This window comes from Gymnoscopelus braueri (assembly GCF_963280865.1).
Source record: "Gymnoscopelus braueri genome assembly, chromosome: 9".
In the NCBI taxonomy this organism is placed as follows: domain Eukaryota; kingdom Metazoa; phylum Chordata; class Actinopteri; order Myctophiformes; family Myctophidae; genus Gymnoscopelus; species Gymnoscopelus braueri.
Genome location: NC_137610.1, coordinates 49,348,000 through 49,369,025, shown reverse-complemented (window position 1 = coordinate 49,369,025; position 21,026 = coordinate 49,348,000). Strand labels below are relative to the sequence as shown.

Sequence of the window (21,026 nt, the reverse complement as noted above, 5' to 3'; positions counted from 1 at the left end):
AGTTCTGCGATTTTTGTATATAGTGAGTGAGTCCGGAGCTAATCTCTCAAACAAAAGATTATCCAGGTTATCTATGGAGTGATGTAATAAACATTTGTCATACATATTTGTCATATTCCATTCTGACTGCCTACAATTGGCTTCCAAAGTTTAGTGGGGGGGAAAATTGCAAACAGCATGAACCGATCGTCCTCCAAATTTTATTCCCACATTGAGGGGCCTCAAAACAAAGACCCAAAAGACCCAAAGGAGGATGTCACAAAGGTTGTCACTGTTGGTTGCAGAAACGTGATTTTGTCACCAAATTAGTTACACATGAATCATGATCTCGGGAGTCTTGTGACAATGTGTATCAGGTTTTTATATTTCATATTGTTTGCCGGTAATTGCCTTCCAGATTTATTCCAGTATTATAGTATTATTATTAGTAGTATTATTGTTGTTGTTGTTATTATTAATGACTGTATTTTTCTGCACAGGAACTGTTTCCAGACGGCCCACTTTTACATTGAGGACAGCACCTCACCCAGAGTCATATCTTCTCCCCCTGCACCCATGTTCACAGCTGGTAACTATTAACTCTGATTAAAGTCTCATTTAGGGTATGGTCACCGTCACACACATATAGAGCGTCGCAGTTCCCGCCCACTTCCTGTTTTTTTTGGTGCCGGAAGAAAAAACTCCATGCATTTTTCCATTGACATTTCCAAAAATATTTATATCTATTAATTTTAGCCTCGAATCAAGCCATCATGACATGACATGAATCATGACCATAAACGTTTGATTCTGTGATTTTTTTGTTGTTGAAAACGGCAAAACAAAGGGTATTTATTAAATATAGTATATCATATAATTAAATATAAAATAAAAAAAAATCACGGAAAAAAACGTTTTATGGTCATGATTCATGTCATCTCGTGATGGCTTGATTCGAGGCTTAAATTAATAGATATAAATATTTTTGGAAATGTCAATGGAAAAATGCATTGAGTTTTTTCTTCCGGCACCAAAAAAAAACAGGAAGTGGGCGGGAACTGCGACGCTCTATACTGTGTAGATATAAACGTAGATAACTCATTGGCCGCTGTGTGGCCAATAAGGCGTCTACCTGTTTATTTGGATCCCCATTAGCTACTACTCTTCCTGGGGTTTATGTTATGTCGTGTCAAGGACCCCCAAATTGATATGTATTTGTCTGCAGACCCCCGCCCCCCAAAAAAGAAGATTTATGTTAAAAAACGCACACACGCACGTACACACGCACAGTTTGAATTCAAATGGTGACTATTAACATTCTGAATCAAACAGTCCAACAACAGAAGGACTGGCTGGCACACAGACATACACACACATAAACAAAGATGCTCAGATGCACACACACACACACACACACACACACACACACACACACACACACACACACACACACACACACACACACACACACACACACACACACACACACACACACACACACACACCATTTGTAGCACATGCACAGATTTGTATTTGGCCCTAGACCAAAGCAGTACCATGTACTACTGTATAATAGAGAGTGACGATCTGTCCATCTGTGCACAGAGCCTGTTAACATACTGTGGCTAACATTACAACACTCACTGAAACATAGCTTACTGTACAACGTTTAGTTCAGTGATTCTAACCCATTTTAATTTCAGGGACCCCCAGTTTGATATCGCTGTTGTCGGGCAGAAATATCTCCATATTCTAACTTTGTGTTGTGTTTGTGTTTTTTCGCAAATTAAAACCCCTACTTGATCATACAAACAAAGCGACGCGGTTTGAGGCGACGCGACGCGACCAAATACGTATTAACTTGGGGGTCCTTGACATGAAAAAGTTTGAGAACCACTGTAGTTGAAGTGTATTAGTTGTCACTTGGTGTAATTAAGTGATTTTCAAGCTGTGTGTAAACGAGGCTCATGTGTGTGCTCTCTCTGTGTCTCTCTATCTACTAGACGATCACGTGGCCGTTCCCGTCAAGGAGTTTGTCAAACACGTGTCAGAGCTTCACCAGACCAACGGTTTCACACAGGAGTTTGAGGTCCTACATACATATTTACTACTATATGACTGCTTCCCCCTTAAACTAACAGTTATCGAATGTTATAACAGTTGTGTTATCTGTAAAAAAAATATTCTATTTTGTGCTTTTAATGCTTTGACTGTGTGCATTTCTTTAGTCTGCATGATAAAGTTGTTTTAGTTGCATGATGTGTGGTGATTGATGTTCAATTGTTCTCACCAGCTATCTGAGTGAAGGACAATTTGACAGAAATGTCACTTCAAAACTACCATTGAAGGGACAAATATACCTAAAATCAAATGCTTATTTGTTTGTATTGGACATGCATATTGACTTTTCATTATGGATGACGTTTTTTTTTTTTTTTGATGAAACTGAACTGATTTAAAAAAAAATGAAACCATTTCAAAACCAGATCAAGATCTTTAGCCTTGCTAGATTGATTGATTGATTGATTGGTTTATTGATTTATTTATTGATTTTATCAGTTTTGTCAAACCTATAAAACCCGATTTCTTATGTTGATTTCTCCATAAGTCATGGCAATGAGTGGTAGCAACGTTTGTTAATTGAAGTGTAGCAGTGTTGTTGAGAGTTTTCTGTCTGCCTTTGTAATTTATTTATTTTTTACACCTTTTGTTTTCTGTTGGCTGTGTGTGGTTGGAACATCATCATCACCGCTGTGCTTTCTGCATTCTCACTGCCACCATTAGATATTGAAAGAGAGTTATGAGGTAAGACAACAACCTGTCTATTGTCTTATAACATTAACCATGTTAACCCTATATCTCTCTGTTGGGTGGAAACAAACCTCATATGTTCAAAACTGTTACTGTTCGGGATTCAAATTCAAAAACAGCAAAAGTAGCAGATCTACGAGCTCAAAATGCGTCGCTTCGCGCCGCATTTCGAGCTTGTAGATCTGCTACTTTTGATGCTTTTGTGTGACGCTGTAGTATGATCAAGTAGGGCGTTAAATTACGATATACTTCATCAAGTCCCCCAGGGCTCTATATTAGACCCCCCTGCTTTTTCCCTCTAGACCAAAATCCCTTCCTTGAATAAAGCCGATCAACAAGCTCACAACTGTCCCCGACGAAGGATTTGTATAGTTGAATCTGATTGGCGACTAATTGCCAATAGTCGACTGGCAGTCGACTAATGCAACACAAAAAAAATAAAATGACTGAGATTGGCAGTGGAATCAGTCTGATTTGACTGCCAATCTCTCAGTCAAATCATGCAAAAAATATGTTATGCAATAGAGGAACATTCCATTTGGGCTGAAGGGGTGCTTAGTGTCTGATTTAACATATACTATTGGTTTCTCCCAATAAATCATGATGTATATCCTATTTTTGGCAAACTATTAGTTAATTAATATAACAAACTAGGCCAATCGCTCATTTTCTTTTTTTTTTATATATTTTTTATAATTCGACTAAGAGATTGGCAGTCGACTCAGACACCCCTCGACTAATTAGTCGACTATTCGACTACTAGAGGTCAGGCCTACAACACGCCGTGACTCGTTGTGAGCTTGTAGATCGGCTATTTTCGCTGTGAATGTTCCCCAATTGTGACACGCCCAGAATAGGGACGCACACTAGGGTTCATGTGGTTAATGTTGATGTAAACAAAGTTAAGTCGTTGTGTGTCTGTTTGTGTGTCTCACCAACTGATCCTCATTTAATCACATAAACCGGTCATGTTAAAGCTGCAATCCGAACGTTTTATGTCTGAGATTTGAACCCTTGTCTGTCTCCCACGTAGGATACCAAATATCGTAGTGCTTTGGCCAAGACGGAATCCCGGCTTGGCCAGCTTTGTTAATTTTGACAGGAAAGTCTGATTTAATTTTAGGATTTTTTAAAATAAAATTCCTATTTTCGGCCAAGCATAAAATTACTTGTCTTGAAACTGGATTTCTTCTCCACCTAACATTTTAGTCTAGTTTTTATTTGTCAACGAAATTGGCTATATAGTCATAGTTTTAGTCATCATAGTGTAGTTTTTATTTCGTTCTTAATTTAGTTTTCGTCTATGAAAAAAGGTAGTCGACGAACGTTTATCGTCATAGTTGTCATAGTCGACAAAATTAACACTGCTGGCCAGGAGACGTATTGAGCTTATGAGCTTGATGCAGTACTTCTCGTCAACCAGTAGGTGTCCTACCCGACGCCGGGGTTTAAATGTCTCAATGTCTGTCTGTGTTTGCAGGAGGTGCAGTCGTGCAGCGTGGAGATGGGTATGACCACCGACAGCTCCAACCACCCAGAGAACAAGACTAAAAACAGATACATCAACATCCTAGCTTGTGAGTGTGATCAAATACGAGTGTATATGTTACAGTATGATTGGAAAACCGGTCAGATTGAAAAAGGAGTGCTCGTTTTCTTCGAGTTCACCTCCTGCACTCCCCCGCAGTGGGGCCGGGCGGGGGCTCCCTGTCAAAAAAAGAAATGACGTCTCGGAGGTATACAGAAACTACGAGGGACGATGATTTACGATTTCCAATCATACTGTGACATATACACTGCACAGGATTTATACACTTTCTGAGTTAAAAGTGATGTTTTTGTTAAAATAACCAAGTGTTAAATAGCAATAATTCCTATAGAGTGTTTGTTCAGAGTCTCCACGACTCTATAGCTCTTTAGAAACAAGAAAATATTATTTTCAGGTCAGAATGCCAATTTTTATACAATCAGGAGAGAGAACTTATGTATACAGGATATAGAATAAGCAGCAATTGAAATTGGAATTGACGGAACAACAAAATAATCAGACAAAATTGGGACTGGTCTGGAACACTATACAAATTGAAGCTGATAAATGGGTTCTCTCTCCAGATTTTCTTTCCTGATAGGTAAGAATTAGTATCCCAACCTGAAAATGTATTTTCTGTTTATTAAAGACATATTGAGCTGGAGAGACTGGGAGACAGCTGTTACTGAACTAACACTCAATATTGATTGCAATGATTACTATCAGAATAATAGAGTTAAATTTTTAAACAAAAAAACGTTTTGTCTTAACCAAATTATGTCACTTACAGCACATTTTACTTTAGTTTTACCCTCTGAGCTATATTAACACTGACTGTATACCTGGTTAAATAAAAGTTGAATGATTCAACTCAACAGATGTGTTGTTATATTGTTCTTTTCTCCACCCTCAGATGATCACAGTCGAGTCAGACTGGCACCCCTGAGTGACAAAGATGGAAAGGCTGGGGATTACATTAACGCAAACTATGTGGACGTAAGGAAACATTCTTATTCAATTATTTATTTGTCCCCGGTACCATCATTTCAAACTCAATGCTCGCACCAGATTATAGAATTTAAATTAGATTGTTGGTGTACCTTGAGTGTTGTTGTTAACGTATGTTGTATCGTTGTTGTAATGTCTGCATAGTTTTGGGGGACTACGGGAACTTTAGCTAAATCCGGCATATTTACACTTACTGTACGCTCATGTGTATTACACCTGTAATTGTGTTCATCAATGTGCACTGGTTTGCTCCTCAGGGCTTCAACAAGCCCAGGTCCTACATCGCAGCTCAGGGTCCTCTGAAGTCCAGCACCGAAGACTTCTGGAGGATGGTGTGGGAGCAGAACGTTGGCGTTGTCATCATGATCACCAACCTGGTGGAGAAAGGCAGAGTGAGACATTTTTATTACAGCATGTTTTCTGAAAGAGAATAGTCAGATGACTAGGAAATTAACACATTAACTCATTTACTGTCTTATAGATATAGATATGTCTCTGTGTCTGTCCGCAAATCACTGGACTGACTGATCAGAGCCACATGTCACAAGGCTAATGTAGAACCTCACAATCCCCCCCCCCCTTTAATAATGGAAACCAATCAAATGTATAATGCATATGTATTGCACAGGATTATTTTTGAAAAATAAATTACAATCTTTGCGTCCCTGGAACAAAATATTTTGAGATGAGGGTCTGCGGCGGACAAATTGCACATTTCTTTGACATGGAAAAGTTTGTGAACCACCGATATTATAGCCACAAAAAAAACTGTTAGTATTTAGAAGACATTTGTAGAATCCCCAGAAGCAAAGATTTGAGTAAAAAAAATTGCCAAATATTTATAATGTGTCAAATATTTGCAAAAATGTTCACGATGAAAATAAATAAATAAATAAAAATCTGAAATGACACAGTATGCGTTCCCGGATTGAATGGGTTAAATGTGTGTTGTTGTGTCCCCCCCCCCCCCCCCCCAGAGGAAGTGTGACCAGTACTGGCCTCTGGAGAGCCAGGAGGAGTACGGCTGCTTCCTGGTGACGGTGAAGAGCACAGAGGTGTTGGCCCACTACTCCCTGAGGACCTTCACTGTCAGGAACACCTCCGTCAAGAAGGTCAGTACACACAATGCCAGAGGTGTGAAGTAACTAAGTACATTTACTCAAGTACTGTACATAAGTACAAGTTTGAGTTTTTTTTTTTTACTTTAGTGGGGTATTTACCATTTTCAATACTTTACACTACATCTTCTACACTCCACTACATCTCAGAGGAAAATATTGTACTTTTACTCCACTACCTTTATTTGAAAACTTTAGTTACTTGTTACTTTGTAGATTTAGATTTGTATTACTAAACATAAACATACTAAACATACTACATAAACCACTTAAGCTCTATATTTGGGCTATTTTCAAATTTCTAATATTTTCAAATAGCAATAGCAACGCTATCTTGTAGAGCGGCTATTTCCAAATAGCCGCTGCATATAGGTTTAAAGCGATGGTTGCTTATTTCTCTCACACTGCCTGCAGGTGTCCCAGAAGGGCCGCAGTTCGGAGCGAACAGTGACCCAGTACCACTACACCCAGTGGCCCGACATGGGCGTGCCGGAGCACGCGCTCCCCCTGCTCACCTTCATCCGCAAGTCGTCCAAGGCCCGGACAGACGCCATGGGTCCGCTGGTGGTCCACTGCAGGTTGGAGCCTCATTCCATTTATTTCCGTTATTTGCAGCCATCTTGCATATTTACAATTTAGGCATTTAGCAGACGCTAATCTTAATCTTAATCCAGAGCGATTTACAGTAAGCAAGGTAAACACGAGCTAATGACAAATACATATCATTTTGGGGGTCCTTGACATGGGAAAGTTGGAGCACCACTGAACACATTTTTAGATATGTATTTGGCCGCGGAACCCCATCTCAGAATGTCTTGTTCCAGGACCCCCCAGAAGCAAAGATTTGAGTTACAAATGTTCGCTTAAAAAATATACATATTCAAAGATTTGCACACATTTTCAAGATTTTGAAAAATAGCAGATCTACACTCGGTGCCGCGCTATGAGCTTGTAGATCTGCTATTTTTTAATAGCCAAAGAAATCTAAAATGACACAGATGCGTCCCCGGATTGAATGGGTTAATGCTACAGGTACCAGGCTGTGGCACCATCTGGCAGATACAGTATACTGTGTTGTTACCTGAAAGACAGGTTAAAACGTTAGGAAAAAACTGAGGCAGTGAAACAGTAGTCTCTCTTTCACCGAGTCTCTGTACATAGTTGTCACACAACAAGGACACACATTGGTTCATGAACGTTTGTCTGTTTGATTGATTTGTTGTGTTGTTTTACAGTGCTGGTGTGGGCAGGACGGGCACGTACATGGTGCTGGACAGCATGTTGAAACAGATCCGGGACGAGGGCAATGTCAACATCCTGGGGTTCCTCAAACACATCCGCACACAGAGGAACTACCTGGTTCAAACAGAGGTACAGAGCATTACCTTTATTTTTGTCTCCGCCAGGCCGAAGGCATGGCGAGAGAGTATGTTTTACCCCCTGTCCGTCCGTCCGTCCGTCCGTCCGTGTGTGTGTCCGTCTGTCACCAGCTTATCTCCGGCACCGTTGGCCCGGTCACTCCGAAGCTGTGCACACACACTATGGATGCCAATTCAGAACCTCTGCCCCAAATCTTTCACATGGGCCTGTTATAGCGCCACCAGGAGGCCGATTTGTGCAATATTACTCCTACAAATTTTATCCAAACGTCATGCAAATCGGTACACAGTATGTATCACTATAGTCATGTGATCAACACGGATCTGTCCGATTTCCCATATTCCATCCTCATTGCCTAAGGTTGGCTTCCAAAGTTTGCCGGATTGGTCCGTTTTGAACAAAAAGCCTCAAAGTATACACAGCTTGCGATTTCCGTGAAATTTCAAACGCACATTCCCACTAGGCCGAGGAAGAAATGCCACCCTTCTCACATTGGCCTGTTATAGCGCCACCAGCAGGTCTAATTTAGAAAAACACATTTTTGGAACAAAATGCCTCAAATCATGAATGCAGTGTCAATGCAAGAATAAATGGCACGGTTGGCACCCTTTTCACATTGGCCTATTATAGCGCCACCAGGAGGCCAGAATAACGTACCTGACCTGGCGGAGACCTGTGCTCCGAGGAGCACTTTTTCTAGTTTAACCTTATTTTTCTTATTCTTGTTATTTCATTACAATGTAGCATTATCTCTATTATTATGTTGTTGATATATTGCATTGTTGTTGCCACACCAACATTTGACTGCTTGTAGCTTTATGAGTGAGCAATCTGGGAACCCATTCGGTAAATGTTTTTTGGCTCTGGGGGGCATCTCCTCCTTTTTTGTGTAGAAACAGGAACTCGGTTTGGCTCCTCCCCTTTGCTAATCAACTTCCTCCCGGGTGCTTCTGTGTTTATTCCTACTAACACAACAACATGTTTAGGGCAGTGGTGCTGAGAGATTAACGAGTGACTAATAAACCCTCTTGATTCTTGATACTTGTGTTTTATCCAGGAGCAGTACGTTTTTATCCACGATGCCTTAGTGGAAGCCATCTTGGGGACGGAGACAGAGGTGGCCTCTGGTCACCTTCACGAGTACGTCAATGACCTGTTGACCCCTGGGCCGTCAGGGAGGACGCGCTTAGAGAAGCAGTTCAAGGTATTTGGAAACACACAGTAGCTATTTCGGGGGATGTCATAACTTTAGTAATTTGCTGAATTTTCAAAAATGTAAAATAAAAAATGAATAAATAAAACACGTTGTGAGCTTTTAGATCGACTATTGTTTTTAGCTATTCGTTGTATGACGTATATAGGGCTTAAGTAAAAACATTTTATTAAAATACGTTGTCGGGTTTTGTAATGTTATACAATGTCAGAATGTGCTTTGTGTTTGTATGTTTTCTAAGAGAGTGACTTTTGAGAATATTTTGAATGGATGAATATATCAATATTTGGAGGCAGTTAGGGTTGAAGTTCTAAACACTAAAAACAGCTAATTGCTGTTTTTTTCCCAGTTGATATCCCAGTCCAATGCCAAACAGTGTGACTATTCTGCCGCTCTGAAAGAGTGCAACCGAAACAAGAACAGAAACGCCTCTTTGATACCTGGTGAGTTCCAAACACGTTTATTCACTTTGCTTCTTAGCTTCAGTATTTGGTACGACCTTGAGGCAGCACTGCAGCAACCGTGGAGGCTTATTTTCTCTACCTGTGAAGGGTTTGTTTTGCCCATTCATAATGAACATGAAACATCTGATAACGTTAAAATGACTCAACCAACTCAACAACTCAACAAAATGATTTCAACCTAAATCCCTTTGCTCTGATGTGAAGAGATCATCTAAATACCCTATGTCTTCTATTTACTTCTTAGAGAAATGTTGACGTCACAAAACAATGACGTTGGCGTATTCAACTACTGTATCTTTGATGTGGATAACATGGCAAGCTGTTATAATGAGATTGGGAGAAAATGTGTCTGTTTGCAGTTGAGAGGTCGCGAGTCAGCCTGTCTACAGCAGCAGAGGAAGGATCAGACTACATCAATGCATCATACATCACAGTAAGAGAGAGCATTATTCAATCAATAATGAGTAATAATGACATACTGTATTGATAATACATGGTTTTACTATCCATCTGAGAACCCCCCAAAAATCATTTACCAGCTTAATTTTTAAAGTGTGCCAGTTCCATGTCTTCATCAATTCCAATTTCACTTGTTTTTCCTGTATCCTATGTAAGTTCTCTCTCTCTCCTGATTTGATAAAATTGTTGTCCTGACTGATATTATATTCCCTTAGCAATGATTGCTATGGGAATATAGAGCGATTTAATACTTCTTTTAACAAAATCACTTTTACAGCACCTATAACTAGACAATGTAGTTAAGTTGAAAGAAGTTAACTGAGGAGCTGATTGGTCAGTAATTCTTCCTCGGTGTGTTTGAAATTTCAGGGTTTTATGTTGATCACTTTTTGCACAGCAGAATTTAGGAAAATACCCAGGTAGCTGCTGCAGTAGCTCCCGGAATGTGCAACAGACAAAAAGCTGTCTCTCTCCTTCAAGTAAAACTTGTTGATTAATCAACCAATGACATGTTTTAATTGCTTAATGCAGGGCTACCGGCAGAGCCATGAGTTCATCGTGACCCAGTGTCCACTCCCTGGTACCATCAAAGACTTCTGGAGAATGATCTGGGAGCACAACGCCCAGGTCATTGTGTCCCTGCCTGGCACTCTGGTACCCGGGTACCCTACGACCCCTGAGACGGGACAAACCCAAGGCCTGGTTAGTAGCTTTCTGCGTTTTGTATATTACCTCAGAGTTTCCAGTTGTTCCTATGATTTTAATAACAAAATCTATTAAATGTATTGCACTTGCCCTAGCCTTGATGACCTTGCAGGCTTATGCAAAGGTTAAAATGTAATGTAGATAGCATGTTATGTAGACAGATGCCAGGTTCATTTGTTGACCTGGCATCCTATAGTGTGTATAGTTTCAATGTACACATTATATATTTTTTTATATTATACTGTTTAGACTGATGATAGGTTCTTAGTTTACCTATGATCCTAGATTAGTATTTCTATGCATTTGATGTGTTACCTCGTGTTTACCTTGCTTACTGTAAATCGCTCTGGATTTAGAGCGTCTGCTAAATGCCTAAATTGTAAATTGACCATCGCACAAGCGCTTGCCAAAAATAACAGATCTACAAGCGACACTGTCACACTGCTCTCCTCATCCTCGTCTTCCTCATGTCGTGGTCAGACGGACGAAGAGGAGCCGTGTGTCTTCTGGCCTCGCAGGGAGCAGCCAATCAGCTGTGAGACGTTCAGCGTCACCCAGAGGAGTGAGACACACGTGTGTCTGGCCAACGAGGAGATGCTGGTGGTCCAGGAATACGTCCTGGAAGCTGCACAGGTGATGTTCTATTCTCCCATTATGGTATAAATTAGGGTATTGCTTCTCAAAGAGGGGTCCAGGGGTCCTTAGGGGGGGGGTGGGGGGGTAGTTAATATAGCGTCACAATCTTTTTACCCACTTTAACCATATTTCATACTTTGGCTATTCAAAAACATGTATATCTGCTACTTTTGCAAATCTTTTAATATGTATATATTTTTTTTACCCAAGTCTTTGCTTCTGGAGGTCTCTGGCACAAAATATTAGTTTTTTTCAGATGGGGGCCCGCAGCCAAATACATATAATTGTGGGGGTCCTTGACTTGAAAAAGTCAAGGACTTTTCCTCTAGACATTTTCTGGAGATCTTTGGGAAAAAAACAATGTGGGGAAAAAAAATAATATTGTATGTTGTATTTTTTGTCTTTTCTCTCATATGTTGTTCCTTGACAGGACGACTATGTCCTGGAGGTCCGACACTACCGCGCCCCCCGCTGGCCCAACCCCGACAGTCCCATCAGCAACACCTTTGAGCTGCTCACCCTGGTCAGAGAGGAGAACGCCAACAAGGACTGTCCTGTGGTCGTCCATGACGAGTAAGAACTCCATCCTGTTGTTTCAGCTCAAGTCTATCATTATAGGTTAAAGGCATGGTTCATCCAAAAAATGACACAGATGCGTTCCTGGTCTCAATGGATTAATTAAGTTTACGCTCACATTTCTCAGTGTTCAATGTGTGCTGCTCAGGGAAGAGAGAGGGCAGTACAGAGAAAACCATAATTGAATGTTGTTCTTTCTTTCTTTTCAGTGTGGGGGGAGTTGTTGCCGGGACGTTCTGTGCTCTGTCCTCTCTGTCTCGCCAACTGGAGGCTGAACATTCTGTTGACGTGTTTCAAGCAGCTAGGATGACCAACCTCATGAGACCTGGAACCTTCACAGACATTGTAAGGAGGCTTGTTTAATGTCTCACAAAGTTATCATATCGTTACTGTCGGGGCAGAAACCTCTTATCTCCATATTTTAACTTTTTGGTGTTTTTTCCCGTAAATTAATGCACTACTTGACCAGCGTCACACAAAGCTGTAATTAATAAAACAAAGCAGCTGCCCAATTTCTTTCCAATATGGCTGCGGTTCAGAAACTACTAGAGTAGGTCTGCTTGTTGCACCCTCTTGAATTAAACATATCCTCCTCTCTCTTCCTCACTCAGGATCAGTTCCAGTTCCTGTACAAAGCCATGCTGAGTCTCGTGGGGACCCAGGAAGATGAGAGAACGCGTCAATCGTCTGACAACAACGGTACCATTGTCGTGGGCACTGCTAGTGCCGCGGAGAGCCTTGAATCCCTGGTGTAACAAACAAACAAACAAGGACTCTCAACTTCCAATATGAACTCTTACTCTTTTATAAGCAAAATGACAGCGCTTTGCCTTTTTGTCTTTCCTCGCCTATAGGCTGCCACCAATGGATTTGTATTCCTTTTTCTCTCATGCTAGGCTCATGCTACACAATAATTCCACTTTGGTCATTTCTAGCTTGACCAATGTCGCATGTTGCAGACATTTGGTCAAGCAGACCGCATGAACCCTATTGAGTCACTATTCTGGGGGTGAACATTTGGCGAAGATAGCCGACCTACAAGCTCACAACGCGGCGCGTTGTGAGCTTGTAGGTCGGCTATTTTCGTCAAAGACATTTGGCATAGAGGGAGAACGTTAGGGAGTTAATTGATAGACCCCCTGGCCTGGGGGACCTTGGTCTGAGCTCAGGCAAAGTCATGCATTTAGACAACGGTCAATACTTTTTTGTTTATATTTTAGCTTGAGCCTAGCATTATTGAAGGAGATTATTTTATGCTGAACATAAACATGAACCCCTTCGATCTTGTAATGTGTGCCTTTTTATATTTTCATCCTGTAACTCTTAACGGCTTTGATACAAATGTAGACTAACAATCCTTTTGACCATTATTCACACCATATTGTTCTCGCGTCATACTGTACGTCACCTGATATGAGAACAAAATGGCTGCCGTGTAAATATGGTCAATTGGTTTAATCTTTCACTGCCACCCTGAGATGTTTGCCTAACTTTTCCTAAGTTACTTTGTATTTATTGGCAGTAAGCTAAAAAGGGGGAAAAAGGGAAAATACAACTTTTTACATCAAATGACATATTTTGTTAGCTTATATTTTGTAGCAGTCATGCACTGAACAACTCATTTTCTTTGTGTAAATACCATTGTGATGGTAGCAGCAGTGTGCTATTGAAGTGGAAAATGAACAAGGGCCTGGAATAATAATAATCTAATGTAAATAATCAATTCAATGGACCAAATTTCTATTTATACTTTTAGATTTTTATATTTGACCAGTTTAGTGCATTTAAATGTATTGTTTAATTCCAATTACTTAGTAGAAATGTGTAATTGCTTTTATATTACAGTGTTCCGTATTTTGTAACAGACTAAATATGATGCATGGGGTACTGACACTTTTTAGTGGTAAATGAAACGTCCCTGGATGATTAGATAGGGCATTAAATAAGTGAAAAAAGGAAGGATTTGGAGTGGTTTGTCAGTTTTGTTTGCACTATAATAAACGTGTACATCTATAGCAACTTTAATTGAGTAATATTGTTATTTAATCATTATCCCGGCTTGTCGGCATGGGAGATGGAGATTATGTTTATGCCCCTGTCCGTCTGTCTGTCTGTCTGCCTGTCTGTCTGCCTGTCTGTCTGCCTGTCCGTCCATGAGTCTGTCTGTGTACTGCTAATCTTGGACCACTGGCCACTATTTCGGTCAAATAAAATAAATTGTCAAAACAATTTTTTTCAATTGTTAAAAAGTCTACAAGCTCTTTCGTCATTTGTCAAAGAAATTAGTATTAGTATAGTTTTTTAACGCGATGTTTAGTAGGCCTATTTGTGTATTGAATAATTTGAGTATATACCATTAACATTTTATTTAATTGCAAAGGGTACCAGTAGAATGAAGGAATTTGTTTATTTTGAATATAAATGAAGAACAAACTAAATTCAAAACAAAATCACAAAGGTCTGAATATGATAATTTGGGGAATTATGTCAGTAAAGTCAACTAATTGAATTGTCAAGGTGGAGCCATTTTGTATGTTGTGCAAGAAGACCATTTGTGTTCGAAATCACATACTAATATACGTTACTAATAATAATTACTGACTAATAATAGCATACTACTAAACAGTATGCTATTCTCAGCCTACTGCATAGTATCTACCAAACAGTATGCTACAGTATTCTCACCTAGAAACTCCATTCAAAATGTTCAGCTTACTATGGACACACATGCTTGAACTTTTTACTTCAAAATGTTTTGTAGTTTTTGAGATATATAAATCTATATAAGAGTGAGGTAGAACAGACTATCAGTTATGCTACAATAATATTTTCAGAGACACACTGTTGAAACTGAGTAACGGCCGATCTACACCAGAGAATTTTCGCACACATGCATATACGCACACGCACACTTTTGATCCAGTCCAATTACATGGCTTAAACATTCCTGAGTCACAAAATTGTCAAAAATGAAATAAATGCTTCCTGCTTTATACAAGTGAGGTAGAACAGACTATCAGTTATGCTACAATAATATTTTCAAAAACAGTGCAATGATCTTAAGGTTTTTTAGAATAACAAGAAATACAGTGCAATCTTACAACTTTGTGCTTTGGTTGGTAGTTGATCTCCTTCGGCTGGACAAAGCCTTGTATATGCTGTTGCTCCGTTCTGCATCGGCTGAGTTGGACACAGCATCTTTGTTTAGGTGGGCCAAGGAAGACAGTACAGGCAAGTCTCTCCTGAAGGCCATCCCAGAACACATCCAAATCCACCACGCCAGACAGTGCAGCTCCGAGTGCTGCTGACCCCAGGGCTGTGAAATAAGAATCAAATTAATCTCTTGGCATGTGAGTGAAACCTGGAATGGCCTTGTAGCTTTCTACAGAGTCATCTAGGAATGTGATGTGACGAGGATCAAACACCCTGACCTCCTGGAGAAACCCTATGGCTGGCTGCCCATCTGACATGTACTTGGTGAGTTTTTTTTCAGCATTGATGTATGCCTCGCCAACTGTGTGGAGGATCTCAGTCTTTGTGTCGTGTGGTAGGTCAAACTCCTTGAAGTATTCGGCACATACCTCCTACTGCAGCTCTGTGTTGGCAGCAATGACCACCTGCAGATCCTCCAGATAATTAAGATCTTTATGGTCACTGGGCGTCTGATGTGTTTGCACTTGTCAGCCATGATATTGATCTGCACACGGCATTCTACAAGAAAATGAACTTTGATTCATTGTCTTATGATAACATACAGTATACTGTAGGTGTGTTTGTGTGTGTGTGTGTGTGTGTGTGTGTGTGTGTGTGTGTGTGTGTGTGTGTGTGTGTGTGTGTGTGTGTGTGTGTGTGTGGGGGGGGGGGGGGTGTGTGGGGGGGTGTGATTCCTGTTATCAGAAGATGTATCAAAGTCCATTTCCTATAAAGTCGTCTCAGCCTTTTTGTGAGACTGAGAGTCACTTGTCAGAGACTGCGACACGAAGAACAAACTGAGACTCAAATATCAATCAATAAATAAATATATAAATGAATAGACGGACGGATCATTTGAACAACCAGGCCGACCGACAGACTGTTATCTGCTCCAATCTCCACTGAGGTAAGAACAGGAAGATGATTAAAAAGTGCTACTATTAATACTACAACCGCTACAAACACTACTACTACTATAATTACTAACACTATTGATACTCATAATGTTATTGTTGTTGTTTTGTTTTCTAGTATTCCTCTGGTGTAACAGTCTAAGAGAACATTCCAGATCAGGTGTGTGACAGGCAGACAAAATGGCTTCCCGTTTGACTGGTCAGGAACAGGAAGAGGAGCTGACCTGTCCCGTGTGTCATGACATCTTTAAACATCCCGTTGGGCTGTCCTGTGGCCACAGCTTCTGCAAAGACTGTCTGCAGGAATGGTGGATGGATAAATCAACAAAAGAATGTCCTGTTTGTCAGAGAAGATCCTCCAAGGACAATCCTCTTGTTACCTTTGCGCTGAAGAACCTGTGTGAGAACCTCTTGAAGGAGAAAGGCCGGAGCTCCTCGTCGGTGAGCTCTGAGGTCCTCTGCACCGCACATGGTGAGAAGCTCAAGCTCTTCTGTCTGGAAGACGAACAGCTGGTGTGTGTCGTGTGTCGCGATTCAAAAAAACATGCCGGACACAAGTTCTTACCCATGGACGAAGCTTCGGGAATTTGCAAAGAGAAGGTCCAGGAATCACTGAAGCCTTTAAAGGAGAAACTGAAGGTCTTTGATGAAGTTAAAACAGATTACGACAAAACAGAAAATCACATAAAGGTTCAGGCCAGGAACACAGAGACGCAGATTAAGGAACAGTTTCAGAATATTCGTCGGTTCCTACAGGAGGAAGAGGAGGCCAGGATCGCCGCTCTGCGAGAGGAAGAGGCTCAGAAGAGTCAGGAGATGAAGGAGAGGATTGAGGGTCTGTGCAGAGAAATGGAAACCCTCTCCAATGCAATCCAAGCTGCTGAGGACCAGCTGAGAGTCGACGACCACGTCTCATTCTTGCAGAACTACAAGACCACGATGGAGGGATTCCAGCTCAGCCTGCAGGACCCACCGCCGGTCTCAGGAGCGCTGATAGACGAGGCCAAACACCTGAAGAACCTGACCTTCAGAGTCTGGGACAAGATGAAGGACATTGTCTCTTACACTCCTGTGATCCTGGATCCCAACACTGCTTATCCACATCTCATAATGTCTGAAGATCTGACCAGTGTGAGATGGGGAGAGGAGCAGCAGCTTCCTGTCAACCCAGAGAGGTTTGACCTCTATTGCCAAGTCCTGGGTTCTGAGGGCTTTAACTCAGGGTCTCACAGCTGGGATGTTGAGGTCGGAGACAATGCAAACTGGGAAGTAGGTGTGTGTGTGGATTCTTTCAGAGAATCAGAGAGTGGATACTGGTTTATAGGGTTCACTGAGGGTGGATACAAAGCAGTCTCCTCATCAGGCCCTGATGAGGAGACAACAGAATCTGATGAGGAGGAGGAGACAACAGGGCCTGTTGAGGAGTGGCCTGTTCTCTCAGTGAATCAGAAACTCTGGAGGATCAGAGTTCAGCTGGACTGGGACAGAGGAGAGCTGTCCTTCTCTGATCCTGATTCTAACACACACCTACACACCTTCACACACACTTTCACTGAGACACTGTTTCCATTCATTTTGACTGTTGATGATGATGGTATGTCTCTGAAGATGTTACCAGGGAAGATCTGTGTCACTCTGGAAAACCACAGTTAGAACGTCTAGCGTCCAATAAAAAACCTACAGAATATATTGATCTGATATTGATTAGGAGATCTCCATGGTAATCAGAAGGGATTGGTTTATGGCAGGTTATTAATGAATTATTATTTTGAATTATATGTGATTATTTAATTAATCTATCATTCAGTTTTGAATTGCTTTGGTATTACAGACCGACAGACAGACAGACAGACAGACAGACAGACAGACAAATCGTGCTTTACAATGTGCATTGTCTTCAAACATGCACACAGCTATGGTGGACAGATAGTTAGACAGACAGATACAATTATTACTGATAACATAGTTTTATTTTCTTGTGAATAAATGTATGTAGAGTTAATTTTTTTATTAAATTGGTATAATGGTGATGATTGATTATTACTGATAATATTACTATACAGTAAAGAAATACATTCATAGCAAAGTTACGTCTTAATGCTTGTACTTGATACACAGATAAAACTGAAAGATATGACAATAATCCAGTGCTAGACATTATTCTGATGAATTTGTGTTCATCAGAATAAGTCAGTATCATGGTCAGTATCATGTCAGTTTCATGTCAATATCATGTCAGTATCATGTCAGTATCATGGTCAGTATCATGTCAGTTTCATGTCAATATCATGTCAGTTTCATGTCAATATCATGTCAGTATCATGGTCAGTATCATGTCAGTTTCATGTCAATATCATGTCAGTATCATGTCAGTATCATGTCAATATCATGTCAGTATCATGTCAGTATCATGTCAGTATCATGGTCAGTATCAGTGTGGCCGACGCGAGTCGCGGGTCGCTGCCGCCGGGACTCGAGGAATACGCTGGGAGGAATACCGTCGGAGGCTGCGCCAATTACATTGTCACGTCACTCCTGAGATCACTTGCGTTTCATTTAGAGAGGATTGATCCACCCCGAAATAATGTTTTTGCATCAAACGGTTACATTTTGCACATTTGTGGCGCCCCCTATGGATCAAATTGGAAATGCTTTTGGGGATTTGTTGAGTAAACCACCCTCGACATACGATTCAAATTTGGGATTGACCGGACGTTTCGTTGGTGATTTTTGGCCTTTTTTGTAAAACAGGCCCCTCCCGCTAGCTTTGGAAGCCATTTACGGACGAACTGTAAGGACTATCGAAATGCCGTTTGGATTTAAATTGATCGATTTTTGTGAAATTTGGACAAAATATGTGGGAGGAGGAGCTAAAAGTGTGTTTTGAAGAAAATTCTAAATGGCGGAAAATCTATCCTGACGCAAATGGGTGCCTATATGGGAAGTTGCGTCATAACCCAAGGAATCTAGGGAAAAAAGATTTGTATTTTACGACCTACGGTTCAAGAGTTATAGGCCAAAACGTAAAGTGGGCTGTTATATTAGCCACCATGAGGCCGATTGGTGTTATTATTTTTTCAATAATTTCGCACTAAATTGTGAACCTTCCCTCAAAGTCTTGTAACTCTAGCTCTTACGGTTTCTGAGAAAAAAATACTTGAATTTGAGTTTTTTCACTTTTCCATTAAAGTGGATGGGGAAATATAATGCACTAATAAATCAATATCAATAAAACTGTGCAACCAATCTCTTAGCAAAATACAAGCGCACGATTCCCGGTGAAGCCGGTCATTTTCACATATGGCACTAAATTGGGAAAAATAAACTGTGGGAGGAGTAGCACGGCAAAATAAAGTTTATCCGGATAGAAGAATAAAGTGTATAGAGTACTATAGTCTGGTTGCCCTGTTAGGGCAACCACACTAATACATTTTAAAATCTAAAATAGCAGATCTACAAGCTCACAACATGTGATGCAAGGGGTTGTGCCCATGGAGATCTGCTATTTTCACAATTTTTGAAAATAGGGCATAAAGTGGTATTTCATGTTAAAACATTTCTGGGGTCATTTAACGACTAATCGCGCTCGCGCACCCCAGACAGTTTTTAAGTTGCTTGATTCAATATTTAGATATTTGATATTCATTTGATCGGATACCCCAATAAACCCAATATAACACATTCACCTTCAAACTCCATGCAAACCATTTTAGACTGAAAACACACGTCTCTGCTTCTGGTGACTGATATTGTCCTTCTAATGAATGTTAGACTCATTAAAACACACGTCTCCGCTTCTGGTGACTGATATTGTCCTTCTAATGAATGTTAGACTCATTAAAACACACGTCTCTGCTTCTGGTGACTGATATTGTCCTTCTAATGAATGTTAGACTCATTAAAACACACGTCTCTGCTTCTAGTGACTGATATTGTCCTTCTAATGAATGTTAGACTCATTAAAACACACGTCTCTGCTTCTAGTGACTGATATTGTTCTTCTAATGATTGTTAGACTCATTGAAAACGCTAGTGTTGGCTACTCAATGAAAGTGTTGATGCATGAAGAGACCATTTTTTCAATTACTTTCTATGAATAAATATGTTTTTTAATAAAATAATCAATGCATTAGAAGGACAATATCAGTCACTAGAAGCAGGAATAAATAACACTGAGATGTCAGTGAGAGTATAATAAAATACTGTGTGTACAATGGAAACGATTTGACTGGTTCTCATACTTTTCATTTCCCCAGAAGTAGGGATGATCCAAGCATTCCTCCACTCTAGGTCTTTTCTTTGGGTCTTCATTGATCATCCTCTCGATGAGATCCTTGGCAACCACATCCTGAACATGGTCCATGTTGTACAGTACTTTCCATCCAGAATGTTGGTTTCACACCTAGGGCCTTTGCCAAATGGATGGTGTCCTCCAGACAGGATGTAATATAACAAAATCTCAGCCACCTTTAGAATGAACATGAACATTTAGTGACAGTATGTGTTGTTTCATTGATTAAATTGTTCTCATGCAGAATACTAACAAACCTGGATGTAAGCACTTCTTTTATACGGTACAGGTTTATCACCACCATCTTCATTAATGGTCTCTTTCGCCATCCAACATTTTGTCCCTGCACTTCTTGTTGAATATGTTGTTTGTCCTCTGGGCAGCCGTCTGCTTATTCCAAAATCTGCCAATCTGGCCTTCCTTGTAACATCTGCAGGGTAAATTGGATAGATAAATATAGCAAATGATTTTTTAATTACTAATTTACATCAGGTATTTGTTTTAATTTTCTTCTGTAGCTTACCGATCAAGACATTCTGGGGCTTGATATCCCGGTGGAGAATTGGGGGATTCTGCTGATAGAGTATCTTTAAGCTGGTGAGAACTTGTTGTGCAATCGCCTGTTCAGAAAGACGGCCTCCAGGAAATTCAATTCCTAACTTGATGTATTCTTCCAGCGTGTATTCACATAACTGAAGCACAAGGTATCCAAAGTTCTCATCCTCTATAAAGTCCACATATCGTACAATGGA

At 40.4% G+C, this 21,026-nt stretch overlaps 1 protein-coding gene across 4 annotated transcripts in view; it reads left to right on the top strand.

Annotated features, from left to right (window-relative positions):
• ptprz1a (protein tyrosine phosphatase receptor type Z1a) overlaps window positions 1-14,019 on the top strand; it is a 111,029-nt gene extending 97,010 nt beyond the window's left edge. For 3 of the 4 annotated variants that reach the window (XM_080438412.1, XM_080438411.1, XM_080438410.1), the window contains 17 exons: window positions 480-568; window positions 1,983-2,068; window positions 2,764-2,784; window positions 4,271-4,367; window positions 5,232-5,314; window positions 5,584-5,718; window positions 6,304-6,438; window positions 6,859-7,022; window positions 7,680-7,815; window positions 8,882-9,028; window positions 9,387-9,480; window positions 9,861-9,934; window positions 10,492-10,662; window positions 11,146-11,298; window positions 11,732-11,874; window positions 12,087-12,222; window positions 12,489-14,019. In XM_080438412.1, coding sequence (XP_080294538.1) covers window positions 480-568; window positions 1,983-2,068; window positions 2,764-2,784; window positions 4,271-4,367; window positions 5,232-5,314; window positions 5,584-5,718; window positions 6,304-6,438; window positions 6,859-7,022; window positions 7,680-7,815; window positions 8,882-9,028; window positions 9,387-9,480; window positions 9,861-9,934; window positions 10,492-10,662; window positions 11,146-11,298; window positions 11,732-11,874; window positions 12,087-12,222; window positions 12,489-12,632 — 2,008 coding nt within the window. In that variant the 3' untranslated portion in view covers window positions 12,633-14,019. The remainder of the gene's footprint in view (window positions 1-479; window positions 569-1,982; window positions 2,069-2,763; window positions 2,785-4,270; window positions 4,368-5,231; window positions 5,315-5,583; window positions 5,719-6,303; window positions 6,439-6,858; window positions 7,023-7,679; window positions 7,816-8,881; window positions 9,029-9,386; window positions 9,481-9,860; window positions 9,935-10,491; window positions 10,663-11,145; window positions 11,299-11,731; window positions 11,875-12,086; window positions 12,223-12,488) is intronic. The other variant, XR_013933789.1, reaches the window with a different exon arrangement.
• Window positions 14,020-21,026: the final 7,007 nt, after the last annotated feature.